The sequence below is a fragment of the Antechinus flavipes genome, chromosome 1, assembly GCF_016432865.1.
Source record: "Antechinus flavipes isolate AdamAnt ecotype Samford, QLD, Australia chromosome 1, AdamAnt_v2, whole genome shotgun sequence".
Lineage (NCBI taxonomy): Eukaryota > Metazoa > Chordata > Mammalia > Dasyuromorphia > Dasyuridae > Antechinus > Antechinus flavipes.
In genome coordinates, this window is record NC_067398.1 from 677834613 (window position 1) to 677852521 (window position 17909).

At 37.7% G+C, this 17909-nt stretch overlaps 1 protein-coding gene across 3 annotated transcripts in view; it reads left to right on the top strand.

The window, feature by feature from the left end:
* The first annotated feature begins 618 nt into the window (after nt 1-618).
* The window catches only part of PTBP1 (polypyrimidine tract binding protein 1), a 32803-nt gene continuing 15512 nt past the window's right edge, over nt 619-17909 (top strand). For 2 of the 3 annotated variants that reach the window (XM_051972444.1, XM_051972445.1), the window contains exons 1-3: nt 619-968; nt 5147-5177; nt 17011-17086. In XM_051972444.1, coding sequence (XP_051828404.1) covers nt 961-968; nt 5147-5177; nt 17011-17086 — 115 coding nt within the window. In that variant the 5' untranslated portion in view covers nt 619-960. The remainder of the gene's footprint in view (nt 969-5146; nt 5178-17010; nt 17087-17909) is intronic. The other variant, XM_051972446.1, reaches the window with a different exon arrangement.

Consider the following 17909-nt stretch of genomic DNA (forward strand, 5'->3'; position numbering starts at 1 on the left):
TGACCCTATCGGAGGAGAGAAAGGGGAGTAAAACGGAGTTTGCAGGCTTGGCTATCAGGGATGACTGAGGGGAACACATGGATTGTTTTCAATGTAAAGTGCTTTAAAGCATTATGTAGATATCAGTTATTATGAAGGCCCCGCCCAGCCCTGACACCCAGGGATCTAAGAAGGGCCCTCCCCGCCTTGACATCCCCTGTTCTAAGGGCGCTCCTGCCCCAGGCCTCTGCCTCAGTAACGCGGCTCGCACGTGTCTCAACTTGCCTCATCCTTTTTCCTCAGGCCAGCTTTTCCCCCGTGTCTTACAGACTGTGGGCCCAGGGAAGCAATTTTTCTAACATTGTAAACAGTGGATTGATAACGAGTCCAAAATTCTTTTGGGATTGTTTTCCCACAACAATGATGGCCACCTAGGGATCCCTTGCCCACACATAACATGGCCCCTGCACGGATTAGACACGAGGATTGCTTTCTTAGCACCCAAGATGGGGAACTTTGAGCTTCCTGCCCCTAGACAAGATGGCCGCCCTAACGGGCTCCACGCTTCCCGCTCTCTGAGCCGCCACGTACCCACTCTCAAGATGGCTACCGTTAACCCACAAAACCACACTCAAGATGGCCGTTCAGTGGCTCATGGGCAATCACGTGGGTGGTTCTTTTTTTCATTCCTACAGGCTGTTTCCACTTTGGGAATTGACAGGCAGGCATCTGGTCTAATAATTCTCTCGGTTTCCTTTTGGTCCCACCCTCCAGGAGACATATGAACGAATTGGTAACCCTGGCGGGGGACTGCAAGCCTCGCCCCGCCCCCTCCCCTCAGTGAGAGCCAATGGGCAGGGCGCGCGGGGGACGTGGTCGGGGCGTCTCCGCCATTTTGTGAGTCTATAACACGGAGCCGTTGAGTCGGTTCCTGCTATTCCGGCGCCTCCACTCCGTTCCCTTCGGGTCTCCTCGTGTGCCATGGACGGGTAAGCCCTGTTTTTTGCCCCCAGAATACTCCTGTCCACTGCTGCCGCGGTCTTGGCTTTCGTCGGGCGCTCCGTTCCCTCAGCCGCCCGACCCGCAGGCAGCGCCCCGGGGGCCTCCTCTGCTAACTCCTCATGGCCGCTCCTAGTCACGCTCCTGAGGCGGGCCGGGTGCCGCCAGAGTTTGGGACCGGTGCTGTGACCCTGGGGAGGTGGGGATGTGTATGAGAGGGGCGCGGGACGCCTCGTGCCTTTCGGGGTTGGGGGACAAACGGTTCCCCTCCCCCCTCGGGAGCACGAGCGCGCGTGCGTGGTGTGGCGGCCGGCGCGAGCCCGGGCTTTACTGCGGGCGTCTTGCTTCCCCTCTCCTAGAGTCTCATTTTCATAGACTTTTTAAAAAGAAATTCTTGACACCCTTCCTTGCGCGCGCATCTCTTCCCCTCCCTCTCTTCCGGCTGCGGGCTCTTGGCGCCCCTTTTCGCGGCCCCACGCGGTGGCTGCCTCCTCGTGTCTCACCGTGGCCTTTCCCGCCCTCCTCCCGCGCTCTGGGGCCCCTCCCGCCTTCCCGCCCCTGGACTCAGGCCTTCCCCGCCCCCACCCGCCCAGCGTGCGCCTTTCCGGGGTGGAGGCCTCGGCTCCCCGGGCCCGACCGGGTGGGGCTGGGGGCACGACCTGCCCCGCCTGGAAGGAGTCGGGACCGGACCGCACCGGGGGCGGGGCGAGAGAGTCGCTAGCTTAAACTGGGCCTCGAGGCCTTCACTTGGACCACCCGTTCCTGGAGTCCCGGGGTTGGGCTATCGACGTCCCCCTTTACTCTCCCCATTTTCCCCAAGGAGGAAACTGAGGCAGGAAGGAGGGAGTTCCTCCACTTTGTGTGACCCGGGGGAGGCCGAGGAGAGACCCCCGCGACCTTTGTGTTTGGGTACCTTCTCAGCCCTCCTTCTCTGGAGCCTCCCTCCCGGGAAGGCCTAGGCCCTGCGTACCCAGCTCGTTCCCTTCCACCCGGATAATCACATTTTTGAAACTTAGCAAAATTCCATCTGAATGCGAGGGGTGACTTGAGTTGGAATGTCTCCATTCGTGCAGCTTTGCAGCTTAATCTTTTATAAGCCACGTTTTACAACCAAAATAGGAGCTTATTCACATTTATCTAAATACTTTTGGGGTAAGAAAAGTTTTTACAGATTTGCAGAAATTCGAGACAATTCTGCCACTTGGGAAATGTTGGGCTCGCAAGCTGTTTCCACAGCTGTAAATCGAAGGCTTGGGCTAGAATGTCCGAAGTTCCTTAGTCCAGAAAACTTCCTCACTCTCTCTGCGACTTGCTCAGAGTAAAAGCAAGTAATCTGGTATCGCTGAGAAAGCCCTTGGCTAGGCATTGGATTGAATTTCATGAACTGGTTCTATGCTGCTTTTCCTGAAGGAGGAAATCCGAAGCCGGGAGAGTTGAGTGACTTCCCTAAGGTCACTCAGGTCGTGGCTATCTAGAGGCAAAATTAGACTGCTTCCTTAAGACATAAAAGAGCTCTTTCTATACACTTTAAAATATATATTTAATATATTTAATCTTCTGCCCTTTCTAAATTGGGGGGGGGGCGAGGGAAAGGAAACCAGCTCCCGCTTCATAGAAGTAACTATGAACTCAACTTTAAAAGGTCTTTAAGAGGTTGATTTTCATGTCATATCTCTTTGGAAGGAAAATATTTTACTTTTGCGCTGGAACTGTACTAGGTAAAAAAATCCTGGTTTTTATGTAGCCGGTGTAGTAGTTCCAGAGACTTGAATAAATCTAATATAAAGAAGGGATAATAAAGCAATCTGTGGGAGACCGTGATATTTTAAATGCATTTCTTAAAATGAATCGGATTTAGTATTGTCCCCAAGGTTAAAATTGTTACACCATAAATCTGATGGAGAAACTAAAAACGTAGCATTCTTTTTAAAAGTTAAAAAAAAAGTTAAACTTTAGAATGCATTGTTAAAGAGATAACACTGATCATAGAAAATAAATTTTGGATGGAAGATAGTTTTGAAAAGCTTATCTGTACACCTTTGCAATCTGAAAGTGTTTTTGGCCCTTCTGCTATTGTACAGGATAGCTTGTGTGGGTCTGGAGCTCAGCCAGTTTGAGTTGCTTAAGAAGTTTTTGCTACACTTTAGCCAGACTAATAGTCTGGCAAGTAACATAAATTAACTGCTACTCTGAGATTTGACTTAAAAAGAATCCTTTATATATCATTTGGAAGAAAAAGATATATAATTGGCTTTTTTTGGTCTTGTATTTTGTACACTTGCTAGGATTGTGACTCCATGGGGAAAGTCACATAACTCTCTCACTCTTATAGAACCATATTGGATATCTAACTTTGGAAACTTTATTTTTGATCTATTTAAAACTTTTTCTTTCCCTCATTTAGTTTTGAACATCATTTTAATGCTACTGTTACTCTGGGTATGCATAAAAGTGCTTTATTTTGGGAAATAAAGTGTTAAGTGAGCTTTCTTTTGAGACTATTCTGTGGGGTTAGGGTTAAAATCCCATAAATTTTTAGCACAAGTTTTTCTGGAATAAATGGACTTTTTAAAAAAAACACAAAACTTGGTGAAAATGGAAAAGTGGACATTTTGGAGGGTCCTCAATTTTTTTATACCTAAATGTTACAGGAAAATTAATGTGACTTACTGAAATTGTGATAATATATGGAAGCATCATCAACTTTATTTTTGTGTTTTGGCTTAATATATACTGTATTCTATGGTTTGTTAACAGAGGAATCCAAAGACAGCAGTTGGTGTGGGGGGTGAGTTTGAAATCCCTTCCTGTTGAAACAATTGGAATATTTTCTATAAAAGCTACTTTATATAAAACATTTCCTGTGTCTGAGGCCCTCCTGAGGAACAGGAAACTGAAAGAAATGGCACTGATAACTTCCAGTGCTCAGGAAACTTGATGCTTCTCATACTTTGGTTTTTCTAGGGCTATTTCCCCGCTAATAGTCATTTTGAAAACAAAATGAGCTCTTTATGGTAGGACCTTCCTTAACCTTTTTATTAGAGGAGAAAGTGTCCCTAGTTTAATGTTTGAAAAACAGTAATACAAAATTTTTTGTATTATTTTGTATCAGGGTGGTCCCGAGTTTTCAGAGACCTGTTAGTAATTTTTTCAGATGAATGGATCCAATAAGGTTTAATATGAAGACATCTTACTAAACTTTTTATGTTGGAGAAAAAGCAATAATAAAATCATTTAAAGGAGGAAGTTACAGGGGTAGGATGTCCAGCAAGGCCAGACTATCTTGAGGTATGGCCCTTACTTATTTATAAGGAAAATGTTCGGAGATAAATTTCTAGTTCCAGCTTTGCCAACAACAGGTTGGGGGTACCTGATATCAGTCATTTTATTCTCATTTCATGTATGTGCCCGTCACTTCCTAACAGAAATAATAAATGCATGTTGCTATCTCCCTTCTCACATTCTCTATATAATTTCTGTTGAAGGGATGCGATCAAATGGCCAACATGTACTATCTGGATCCTCAGTATGCTAACTAGGTAGTGCTAAGAGCATCTGGAGCATCTGGTTGAAATCTTAGTCCCAACCACCTTTGTGACTTTTTGGCAAATTATTTAACCCTTATGCCTCTTCCATTAAAAAAATTTTTTTGATTGAAATCTTATAAGATCATCTGTAATATAGCCTTTACAAAGTTTTTGAAGAGAAGTCTTGGTGATGTTAGATAGCATTCTGGGTGAATTAAGGCTATTTTAATTGGGATAAAAACCCCTGTATACTTAACTACTTTTAGATCAAATGGTGGTTGGTTGAACTATCATAACTATGACCTTTACCTGCCCTTTCTTTCAACCAAGTTCTGGTGGTTGTATTTCTCTACTGTGCTTGGGTACTTATCTCACTTTGTCCTTTACAAACAAGAAAGGTGCAAATTCTGCATTAGGTGGGGTGTTCAGATTGCCTTTAGTATTTGATTCTTGGGTTTCCCCTTCCCCCCTTACCTAACAATCTGTGGTACGTTTTATGCTCTTGTGTAAGTTCTTCTTTGCTCCTTGTGGAGACAACTGTTTACTTTGACTAGCTTTTTTTCCTTACTGCTGTGACTATGCTGATGATTGTGGCAAACCTATCTAACCTTTTTATCCTTTTCTTTCTTTTTTTCCTACAGCATTGTCCCAGATATAACAGTTGGTACAAAGGTAGGCACTTTTCTCACTTTTCTCTCTGTTACACTTGCTGAGCATCTGATCTAGTTTAGTATTAGCCTTCAATTGAAAAGATTGAGAACTCTTATCTACTTCTCCATTGTTTAGGTAGATCTCGTTTTATTTTTTAGCCCTAAAGTAGTGCTGCTGTTCAGCAATTTGAATCTGGAAAATTAGGAATTTAAGCCAGAATTTTTTAATTTCAAAAAAGGATTGTCACCTGAGTACTGAATAAGCACTACATATTGGAATGTTATTTTTTGTTGGGCCAAATTAGATGTCATACAATGTAATGACCGACTGTATGTTGTATTATCTTTACTCCTTTGAAATTCTTAACTTTTTTCTTTTAAGTGTAAATGCTGCAACTTTTATCCTTCTCCAGTCTCTGGAGAAGATTTCCTCAAATCCCAAGTGCTGACAGGAAACTCCTTCATCTGTAAGCACTATATAAATGCTTAACATTTTTCTTAACCATAAAGGATGAACATTCTACCTTGCAATTTCTTTAAAAATGAACAACTTTTTAGCCTATTACATTTCAATCTTACTTGATTTTTGCCTGAAAAATATTGCCATTAGTAGTAGAGGCAATACTGAAAAGGTTTACGGATTAATAAACAGTCCTTCTGTTTTTGTCACTTAGTGGGTCATAACTTCTGGGCTTTTATTTTCTCCTGGTTGGGTTAGTTAAGAATAGCTTGGTATACTAGATAGCCCTGTAAGTTGTGTTGTGTGTAGAGAATCTTCAAGTTGGGGTCTAGAAGAAAATTTTAATGTAGGGGAGAAACTTTGTCATGTTTTCATAAATCTGACTCCAACATTTTAATAAGATCCTCAATAGAGAGGGATTTTGTAAATTGTGCTAGTTCTGAATTAAATAAATAATAATTTTTCACTTAAGTAACAAGGGGAATTATTTACCAGTTTCTTACTCCATAGTTCCTTCTTCCAGAGGAATGAATGTTAAGGAAGGGGTATTTTACAGGTTGGCAACCTGTTCAAGTAATCCTATTTGAGCTAGTAAAAGAAGTCTCCTGCCCCTTCCAACTCTTCCATGTAATTGAGTAAAAGAAGCTAAAAGCAAGGGGGCTCTATAATTGTGGCTGTTCTGATGATTTCACTGGAATGAAAGATAATCAGCTATTCATATTTGTCCAGTGCCAAATGTAATTAGAGCCCACCCCCAAACAGAATTAAGGTGCAATTTTCTGCTTGTTGCATTTCTGGGATTTCTGCTTCTCAACCTTATATTTTTAAGGATATAGCATATACTTAAAGGTGTTCTTTAAAAATCACAGATGAAAGAAAAGCTTAATGTCATAAGTCTAAAGTTTAGAAATGTCTTCAGAAATTCATCTAGTCTTATAATCATAATAGACTATAAATATGGCCTTTCCTAGAACTTTAATCTGCTCTCTAAAGTAGAGCCTCAGAGAAGGGATTGGTCATTAGTTTTCCATTTCTATTTGATGGAGAGTTTAATAGGGCATTTCATAGGGGAATTTATCAGTTGCTGAACTGTTTGGTCCGTTTGTCATTTATCTAATTTCACTATTGCTGAAGCAGTTTATTTTAGGCTTTTAGTTGAAAGGATGTCTGAATTCTTCAGAGGTTAATTTAGATAAAGCATTCTACAGATGTCCAACCCCATGTTTGTGGTGTTCCTGTGTGTATATATATTGATGCAGTCAATAGTCAACTTTTTGTTTTGAAAAAATGGAATTTATACTTCCTGCTTATTTGAAAATGCAAAATTCCCTTGGAGTGTGGGAGAAGTAAATTATATTCACTGAAACACCTTCAAGTGGGGTGTTGTAATAGCCTTTAAAAGGCTGCTGTTTGGACTGGGATTAAGCTACTGTTTTGTCCTTAATTAAACTCTAGATGCTTATAGTGACCTGGCCTCTAGTGTTTTTGTAAAGGAACAAGTCTCAATTCTTCTAACTAGCAGAACAACAGTTGGCAAGTCATAAATTGAGCTCATTTGTTAAATGTAATACTTTGGGGAGAAGCAGTGTCTTACTGGTTTGAGGGAGTGAAAAACTTTCTAATATGAAAAGAAATTAAGTGAGTTACACTGTATTTTCCTGGAATTTGGCCAGATATAAATGCTGACCACAGTAACAGATACTTTGGATCACAAAAAAGGTACAGCCACGGTAAAATTCTCTGGAAGGCTGCACTTGGTCTGAGATGGAGAAATTTCCATTTAGATGGACAGGCCTGGGACATTATTTAGAAAGGGATTTAGCAATTAATTTGAATATTTATGGGTGGCCTGAAAGGCCTAAGGCATAAATTGTAGACATTTGGTAGAGTTAAAAAAAATGAATGTTTGGACACTAGAGCACCTAGATTCTATTTTAGTGAATTGAGAATACAATCGATACTGTAGGGGAGTAATTTTCTGTGATACCTTTGAATGTGGTGTTGATACTGCTATTGTAGTATCATGAGATATATATATCCACCTCTGCTTATAAGAAGTATTTTTTGACTTCTATATTTATAATTAATGTGAAGACCAAATTTAGGTGATTTCCTCAATTAAATCACTCACTGGACCTTGGTGAAACTATTAGTAACCCCTAAGGTTACATTATGGTCAGCTGCTAAACGAAAAATTGAAGAATAGGAGAGGGTCCCAAAATAACGTCATTGTTCGACTCCTTCCAAGAAGGCTATAGGCTAATAATGTATTTTTTCTTCTAATCCATAGGAAGAGAACCAGTGAACATGACAAAAAAGAATTGTTAGAACAACCTAGTTTTTACCTTTTTCCTATGGTTACTAGATGATTATTCTTGTGGCAAAATGTGAGTTGTAGCCTGCTTTGAATACTTGGAGAATGGATCATTTTCGATCTGGAAGGACTTCTGGGAGAAGGCCTCATGGGCCATCTTGGTTTTGTTCAGCATTTGCTCATCTGGGCAGTGGATGGTGACTACATCCAGAAAGAACAGAGTAGAATGTTAAGCTGACATTTCATGCAATGAAATTTCAATGAAATCAATATAAATTTCATTTGGTTTTAAATAATTATATTAAATACAAACCAAGGAATCTGGTCTTTTTTTCCTTAAAATTTCCTTCAACAAAAAAATCAATCAAGTTGCAAGATTATTGAGTCAGCAATGTGACAGGTCAGGCCAAAAAAACTCACTTGAGTTTTATGCTGCTTTAATACATCAAGGTTTATTATAATATTGCTCAAGTGTTGGCTCATTTTAGTTATGTTTTTGTGCAAAAACCATTCTTAGTTTAGAGAGTGATATGAGATGAGACATTAAGGTTGAAGGAGTTGGAAATGTTTGGCTTGGGGAAGAGAATTTAAGTTGAAGGACTGTCATGCCGAAAAAGTATTACTGTACTTTTATTTTTGCTTGATACCCGCCCTCTAGAGTATTGAATTGTAGTTGCAAGGAAGCAAGCTATTGGCTATGAGTATATTTTCAAAATTGGAAGTTAAATTTGCCACTATGCTGCCCAATATAACTTCTGAGTTTCCTATGCATTCTGAGTCATAACATTAAGAATTACCTGTGTGCATTACAATTAGCAGGTTAGGAAATTCAAAGCTTTTCAATTGATCAATTGATTCCTATGCAGAGGACACTGGAAGCTACAAAGATAACTGATTATGTTCTCTTGGAAGGTTCCTAGTGTAGTAGGAGAGGTTCTAACTAAATCACTTGACCTTGCTACCTGATTGGATTGCCCTTACTTTGTTCTTGTCCTTGTAAGGACTTCTTTGAAGGAGGTAGAGCTTAGGAGTTTCTTGGTTTCAGTGTTGCAGAAACTGATTGCTTTTTTCTGGCACCAAGAGGGTACTCCTTCCCACTCCAACTCCTCTTCCCCTCCTCCCCTCCCCCCACAACCCCCCAAGCTAAAGGGTGCTGCCAGGCTGCTCGAGTAGTATTGAGGGATGGGACAACAAAGCATTGAATGCAACTTTTGGCCTGGGGAAGACTTTAGGGAGATTAAGGTTTTTGAGAAGACTTCTATGCAAACCAGTCCGACAGTCCGACAGATTAACTTGATCAGAGAAACACTGTCTCATGGCTTGGTATAGAAGTGCAATTACATTGCATGTACAGTCTTGTTTTCCCCTTTATTTAAATGTACCGTAAAATTGGTTCATGGTAGTAAATCTTATTGCTGACATTTCAATGTATTAATGTAATAAATATTTTTATAATAGTTGAAAGAAAGAAGCTTAGATTATAGTTGAAATTTGTTACATTGATATGAAAGTTGTCAAACTTAAGGGACTCTTACATGGTAGTCATTAAATGGCATTGGAAGTGTGTGATATTACTGTACTTATACACTAAATTCGTTTAGAATATCATAAAGTGGCTCTTCAAAAACACAAAAGAACCAAGCCACTTCATCAGAGTGTGATGTCCCTTAGTTGCATAGAAATGTTTTTTGTGCTTGAGCCAGGATTTTTGCTATGGGAACAGCAATTATGGTTTAAGGCACTTAGCCAAGAATGCTGTGAGGAAATTCCAATTCTTCTCTCCCCATCCCCCTTTATTGATGTAGTTCAAAGACTGAAACTTTTTTAAAGCTTGCTTTTGCTGGCATGATCACACATGTATACCACATGTTTTATATAGTTCTCTCCTTTCTCCAGATAATTGCTAATTGCTTAATTTACATGCAGTAACCTGTTTTGGGGGAGAAAAGGGAGATGTTGAAGAAATTTAGGGCCCAGACAAAGGAAATTACTGGCCCAAACACAGTGATCCTGGGTTTCCTAGTACATAACATTTTCTCCTTCAAGGTTCACCTTGGTCAGTTTTACTTTGGCAAATCATCTTTGCCACAGCTGGCTTTTGAAATTTTATACTAGTTTTTGAATTGGAAAGAATGTTATAGCTCAGCTAATATTGTTTACCAATGTTTGTCTTGTTTTCCTGTATTGTATATTATCTGGGTCTTCCTGGAGTCGGATAGAGAGAAGTGCCTGCTTTTTAAAAGAGCTTTAAATTCAAAGGATTTTTTGGTATCATTGTGCCTTAAAAAGAGTGAAGGAAGATTTTGCATGCCAGGTAAAAATCATTGCTCTTGAAGAGGTTAAAATGGCACTTGATTCTCAATGCTTTTGGGTGTATTAGTTTAGTGTACTAAGCAGGAAGAACAACTTTGCTTCACTTCTAAGTGCTAGAATTTTTTTGGCAGTTGAAGAACACCACACCTTATATTCATTCATTCTTGTAGCTGGTTTGTTTCGTAAGGTGTTTCCATGACTGCCAAGGCTTTTAATTCTAATATTGGAGAGTTAGAACAAATTAGCGAAACAACAAAACATTTTAAATTGAAGAGTCTTTATATTGCACTCAGTCCCCTTTTAGCTTTAGTAGATTTAATCAGTTTTTGATTCATGGATTGACAGAAATTTCAAGCAATAAAAGAAGCCAGTTTTTTCAATTTAACTGTAACATGAGCACTGGGTTCTGTAGAATCATAATCTTTAATTGGAAAGAGAAAACTAGCTTCAAGATCTCATTCTATCGTGAAATTAAAATATTCTTTGCCTCAAGTTTCTAAGTCACTCCACTAGTGACAAGTCTCCTTGCAATTTCCTGTGCTGTGAGTATTTGATCACCATTTTGTGCTATATTAATGTGTATTTGATTATTCTTTTCCTCCTGATTCTTTGTATAAAAAATTTTATATATGTAAATATTAATTTAAATGTTTCCACATTAGTCATGTTGCGAAAGAATCAAAAGGGAAAAGCCCTGAGAAACACCTCCCCACCAGAGAAACTGAAATGAGACAAGATTGTTTTTAATCTTTTTTTTTTTTTTTTTTTTTTTTTTTGGACTGAGGCAGTTGTGGTTAAGTGACTTGTGCAAGGTCACACATTCAGGACGTGTCTGAGGCCAGATTTGAACTCCTCATGACTTGGTGCTCTATCTAGCATTTAGCTCCCTTGTTTTTAATCTTTAATGTGGAGAATTTAAGCTAGCTGACCAAAATGGGAATATACTTGCAAAGCATTCAGTCCAGAACAACTTAAGCACACCCTTTATAAGGTGTTTTTTTTTTTTTTTAAAGCAAGCAAATACAGAATTGAGAGTGCAATTAGTGTTTTAGCTGTTATCTTCACTTCAAAGGGAAGGCAGAGAGAGAGAGGAGTTAACTTGGTGTTTACAGCTTGGAGATTGTGGCTCAGGCCCTATCTATCAGACAGGGGACGAGGACCTTTCTTTGATAGATAGGGGCTATAAGGAGGGCATAACTGCTGGATTGTCCTTGACAATTCTATTCCCAGGGTAGTTTTTGGGTAGGGATGAAGTCGTAAAGGCAACACCTGGGTACTATTTTTCTTTTCTATCTTCATTGTCTCAATGCTATGTGAAGGGGAGTCAAAGTCTCAAGGTTTAAAATTACCTTTCCAAATCTAATTGCAAAAAGGGGAGGGGGGCTATATGGCCTGCTATCCAGGGAATAACAGCCTTCCCTCCCCCCCCCCCCCAAATTAGTGTGCCTCAGTCTGCATTCTAATTCCAATTCCATTCTAATTCTCTGGATGTGTGCATTTTCCATCATGGATCTTTGGGAATTGTTTTTTTTTTTTTTTTTATCATTGCATTGCTGAGAAGAGCTTAAGTCTTTTAAAGTTGATCATACTCACTTTGACCAGTAGGAAATTTATATCTGGCAATTCTTACAAAGCAAGTTGACCTTTCATGGTTTGGTTTATAAGCACAAAAGGCTTGTAAATCAGCCAGGTGGCCCATTGGATATCTTTGATCCAGGCATTAGGAAGACCTGAGTTCCAATGTGTCCTCAAACAGATAGTAGCTGTTTGATCATGGGCAACTCGCATAATTTTTGTGACTTAATTTTCTCATCTGTCCATTGAGGACAATAGCATTATCTCCCAGCTTTGTTCTAAGGATCAAGTGGGATAATTTTTAAAATGGTATTTTATTTTTCCTCATTGCCTATTTTTATTCCTTTAATCACTTTCTCAACTCGTTGCCAAAGCTAGCATTTCTAATGCAATATTAAATAGTAACGGTGACAGTGGGCAACCTTGTTTCACTCCTGATCTTATTGGGAATGGTTGCAGTTTGTCCCCATTACATATGATGCTTACTGCTGCTTTTAAATAGATGCTACTGATTATTTTAAGGGAAAGTCCATTTATTCCTATGCTCTCAAGACTTTTTAATAGGAATGGATGTTGGGTTTTATCAAATGCTTTTTCTACATCTATTGAGATGATCATATGGTTTTTGTTGATTTGATTATTAATATGGCCAATTATACTGATATTGAACCAGCCTTGCATTATTTTTCCAAATGAATGTAAACATAATTTTCAATATTCATATTTATTTGTAAAACTTTATTCTAAATTTTTCTCCCTCCATTACAAACCCTCTCCCCAAAACAGCAAGCAATGTGATATAAATAAAAATAGTTGCAATTCTTTTGAACATTTTCATATTTTTATATTGTGCAAAAAAAATTCATTTCCATGTTTCTCTAAATGTGTTTGGTATTTTCTGATATGTTTGTAAAGCTTTAAATACATGGCTTACTTAGTCATAACAGACCATCATTATATATGCATTTTATATGTATATCTACATATATATATATCATTGACCAAATAAAATAGAGTAACGTTTGTTTCTTCATATAACTGTGCTGGGGGCACAGAGCTAATCTTTGCCTTTATAATGAGAATTCTTCTAGGAAGCTTCTAACTCTGGCATGGCATATGGAATTCTGCTGGATTTGATTAGTAGACCAGGATTTGAATCAGAGTTCTGATACTTAAGATGGCCACTGGTAACAAATATATGTGTAATTTGGGGGTTTATAGGCACTACCTCTTATTAGGGCAGGGGGAACTACCAATATTTATGTGTCAATATTTATTTTTGTTTCTCAGGGATAGGCCACATACTAGTATATTTTATACTTAGAAAATGCTATATGAGGCCTCAATCTAAGACTTCATTCTTTGGTTTTATGGTGGTAGTTTTTGGCTTGTAAAAAACAAATTCAATAGTTTGTTTCTAATGGTACATTATCATCAGTTGTAGAATTCTGAAGCTTAGCTTTGGAAAAAGCTGCGATGACATACTGCTAAATTCCCTTGTTTTCCACTAAATAAGGAAATGGATCCAGAGAGATGAAGTGATTTCAAAGCCAAAGCTATACAGAAGAATCTTTAGAAGTTAGATTCAAACCCAGATCTTTAGTCCATTGTACATGAGCACTTAACCTAATTTATTTTGGATTGAGGCAATGAAATGGGAAATTAAATAGGAAGGATTAAGATGTTGAGATTGAAATTAGCTCACTGGCTGCCCTCATTAATTTTAGGTCAGAATGTTGATAATATTTCATTTCGTTCAAAAACTAGTTGTTTAAATTCTTACGTGAGAGTAGTGGAGTTCTGCCTTCATTGGGCTCAAAATACTAGGATATATAGATTATTTTTTAGTTGATAGTAAATAAAAACAGTGCATTGAAAGATAAATTTGATAAATTTGAACTTGATAAATCCTGGGGAAGCAATACTAATAAGTGCCCTTAAATTCTAGTTCAATAGTTCTTCTATTCTCTGGACTGAATATTCTATTCCCAATCTATTTTCTCAACTGAGTAATCTGTCAGAATTAATTTTGCTGGTAAGTAGTAGGATTTATCACCTGTAATAGAAATGCTTGCTGGGATTTGTTTTACCATAAATAGAAGCTAATGTCTCCTGTGCTTTTTTTAATATCCGTTATTAGAATGAGCACCATAGGGGCAGCTAAAACTTAATTAAACTGTATTTTTAGTAGTTCCTCTCCCCCCTCTTTTTTTGGGGGGGGGATTGATTGCATTTGGTGTTTCAGGAATTTTATTGAAGCAGTATCTAGAATAGTCTCTGTAGACCTTTTTTTTTTTTTTTTTTTTTTTAAAATAACTTTATTGATAGAACTCATGCCAGGGTAATTTATTGCAGACCTTCTTAACCCTTTTCTGATTGAAGGTAGGCACGAGAGGAAGGGAATTTTCTACAGAGGAGACACAGGTGGATTTGATCTTAATTTTACCATGATAAAAAGGCGTAAGATCTGATCTTAATTATTCATCTCCTTCTGCTAGTGCTAGTTGTGCATTGCTTTAACAGTGGTGATAATGGAAAGTATATGGAAAGTATTAGGTTTGGAGACATAGACTGAAATTATTGATTACTTCTTGGTGAGACCTTGAAAAGAAACCATTCCTTGTCTCATTTTTCTTACATGTAAAATAAAGGGATTGTAGTAGATAACGTGGAAATCTGATCATGTAAAGGATTGAATATATTTCTTCTGAAATTTGATTTGATATCAAAAACACTAAGGAGTTGTTTGGGTACAGTGGAAAAAAGTGGATTTGATCAGATATGTGTTCAAATTCTAACCCCTTTTTAAAAGTTAGTATCAGTGTGAATTTGGTAAAGATACTTTTGTCTTTCCTCAACTAAGTAAGCAAGTTTGACTAAATTTCTCTGGTCCTTTTCATTTTTAAATCCAGGATTTTATTCTTATCTTGAAAGTCTTAAATTTGTTGGATCACCCCTCAAGATCAGGTATACATGGCCATTAGCATTTAAAGGATCTCTTTAATGGCTTGTTATGTTTGAATTTAGTTATTGATCCTTATCTAAGGATGTTTGCATAAAATAATAGAAAAGCTATGGTTGGGGCTCTCACCGCAAAAGATCAGTTCCAACCAAAGTCAATGAAGTTGATTTGAGTGTAGAGTTGACAGTAAAAGTTTAAGGTTTTCTTGCCCAAATCACTTAACAGAAATTTTCAGTCATCTTGGGTTAAAGTTAGTTGACATTTTTATCTTGTCACTCCTGTGATTTTTATTTGAGGAAAGTTTTTAAATTTTATAAATATATTAAAAGAAGGCTTTAACTAAATAATTCATTTGTAAAGATTAATAAATTTTATAGTTGGGACCGCTAAAAAGTAGGACTTTAAGTTTTGCTGTTTCTGTAATAATGCAGATTTCAGAGTCTAAAAATTAGTTTTTAGTGCAAATTGGGGTTATATAAGTAAAATGACAGTGAAATTGAAGAGAAATGTGCAGTTGGTCACATGCTTAAGCTTGTTTCCATTCTGCTTTGTGCTGAGAAAAGCAAATAAGCTAATCCTTGACTTCCAGATTTGTTGGCCCTGCTTTTGGTTTGTCTAAAGCCTTAAGATGAGTGTTATATTCCCAGCGCACTATTTTTGTAAACCTGTTACCACAGTCGCTTTGTTTCATAAAATTATGAACAACTATGGCAGTAGATATTTTTGAATTTAAATTTAGCAAACCACACATTTGTGCTTGACTTAAACTTCATTTGATCTTGTCACGCATTTTAATTGCTAAGTAATAATGTTGCATGTGTCTACCAACGGAATGTAAAAGTAACTTTTGCAAGTGTGTGCAATTAATAACAATATAAAATGTCTTGTAGGAAATGTGTTTATTACTAAAATTTTAATACTTTAGCTCAACTCTTCCCCCCAGTAAAGGCTTGAGTGGACTTCAAGATAGTTGTAATTTCCAGCATGATTTTGTGGAATGATCATTATTCTATGATTAATTGAGGAAGAAGGTGGAGGATTTCTTTACTTTTGTTGAATTCTATACAGATCTTCTATTAGTAGATGCTTTTTTGCTCAGCGTCACTGTCTCAGCCTCAGCTTGTTTTGGTTAAAAATTGAAGTGGTGAAATTGCATTTTTGTTTTCTATAAATTTAGAGGTAAGGACTTTGTGATTACTGATGGTAGGGAAATCAAAGCTAGTTCCTCAGACAATTATGAGTTGCTGGTTTTTTTTTTTTTTTTTTTTTTTTTTTTTGACCTAGTTTGTATCCTAGACACTGGAATGACTAAATAAATAGCACTTGTATTTTGAAGTGATACAGTTACGCCACTTGTCACTGGATAGTACTTGATAAAAGAGATAGTGTTTCGAAGTAATCTCTGAAAGTGTGACAAAGCAGAGGGTATGGTTTCATTGGAGCTGCTGGAAAATAGGACATCTTCCTGTTGGCTGCATTGCAGGCTATGGAAATGAAGGTAGCCAGCTTCCTATTCACAAGGAGTTCTTTGTCACCCATTGGATCATTGAAGTCTAGCTTTTAATATGATAATTCAAGACAGCTAAAATCTATCTTGGAATTTTTAACAGCGTTTTGGTTATAAAGCTCATTCTAGCTTCTTTATATAATAAGGGACAGAATATTAAAGAAATTCCAGTAGTAGAAGTTAGGATTATTAGGAACATCTGTTGTGTGAACCCCAAATAAGCTACTCTTCAAAAACTGACAACATGGGTACTTGAAGTAAATTTTTAGTTTGCTTCTGCTTTCTTTCCAGTTTGCCTTTGGTCATATCCAGGGTGATCTCTTGATTTCCCAGTAATTGATAGCTAATCTTTAATATTATCTTGTAAATCTTAGGGGAACCTCAAATGTTGTCCACTTCATTATCCTGTTTACTTAAACTTCAAACCTCCAAAGAAATAATCTTAACTTACAGAACTTAAGGGACAATTTTGTCTTCTGGGATAGTCTTTCTGGCTAATCTTCCCTCTCAAGGAACCTGCACCCCAACAATGATTAGTTGACATTTAAAATATATGTTGAACACAGGTTTTTACTCCATTGAAGGCAAGGTTTAAGCTAGCACCATAAATCCAGTATCACTTCTTCATCTTGTACATCTGATTTCAGAATTGTTCTGTTCTCAAAAGTACTTGAAATACAAGTATTTAGTAAATACATCTCACCCTTTTCCTTTTTTCTTCCAGCGGGGATCTGACGAGCTTTTCTCTACTTGTGTTACTAACGGACCCTTTATCATGAGCAGCAACTCTGCTTCTGCAGGTAAATTGCTAGCCAAAGTTTTCAGAAACCAATGGCCACATGTTAAAAGACTTCAGTAGCCTTAGCCTGTTAACTCTTCTCCCAAATTCATCATTCTAATTGGTTTACTGGGAATCTTTTTCTAGTAAATAAGAGCCACCTTCATAAGGCTACATTCATTTATTCTTAGTTCAAACTTTGGGAACTGAATTTAGAGCATGCAAATGTTTGAGAGCCTGCAGTTGATCTAAGGAACTTAGAAAAATGAAAGGAATTACTCCATAGAGTCACATAATAAAGAACATGGAAATTGAGTATCTCAACTTTAATAAATCACTTTTTCTTTTTCTTTACTCAAAATTCATAGTTTGTACTATGTGGTTTGAGCTGATCTAGGAATTGTGTATTGAATTAGTGAAGTTTCACCTGAATCTTGAAGCATAAAATTTAAGGAAAGGCTGTGATTTTTATGAGACAATGAGTATTTTAAAATGTTACTGAATTCTTGTACTTTTTTTCTCCGTTATATATGCAGAATGGGGTAATATGTTGTATTCTAGCATCTTTGAAATTTGATTTGATTAGTTGTTGCTTTTTTTTTTTTTTTAAATTTGGATAATGGAAGTTTTTATATAAACTGATTTCTGGGATACCTGGATTCTGATTGGGATAGTGTAGAATCACTATTATGAGAGCGGGTCAGCTGCCTCATTCTAGTTACTAATGGAAAAGGATTCTTTAGGCATTATGAGTACTATAGGCATGAAAAATTTGTAATATTCTGAAGGCTCATCACGAAAAAGAAAACCGTGTTAAAAGGTTTCAAATTGACATTGTGCTGAAA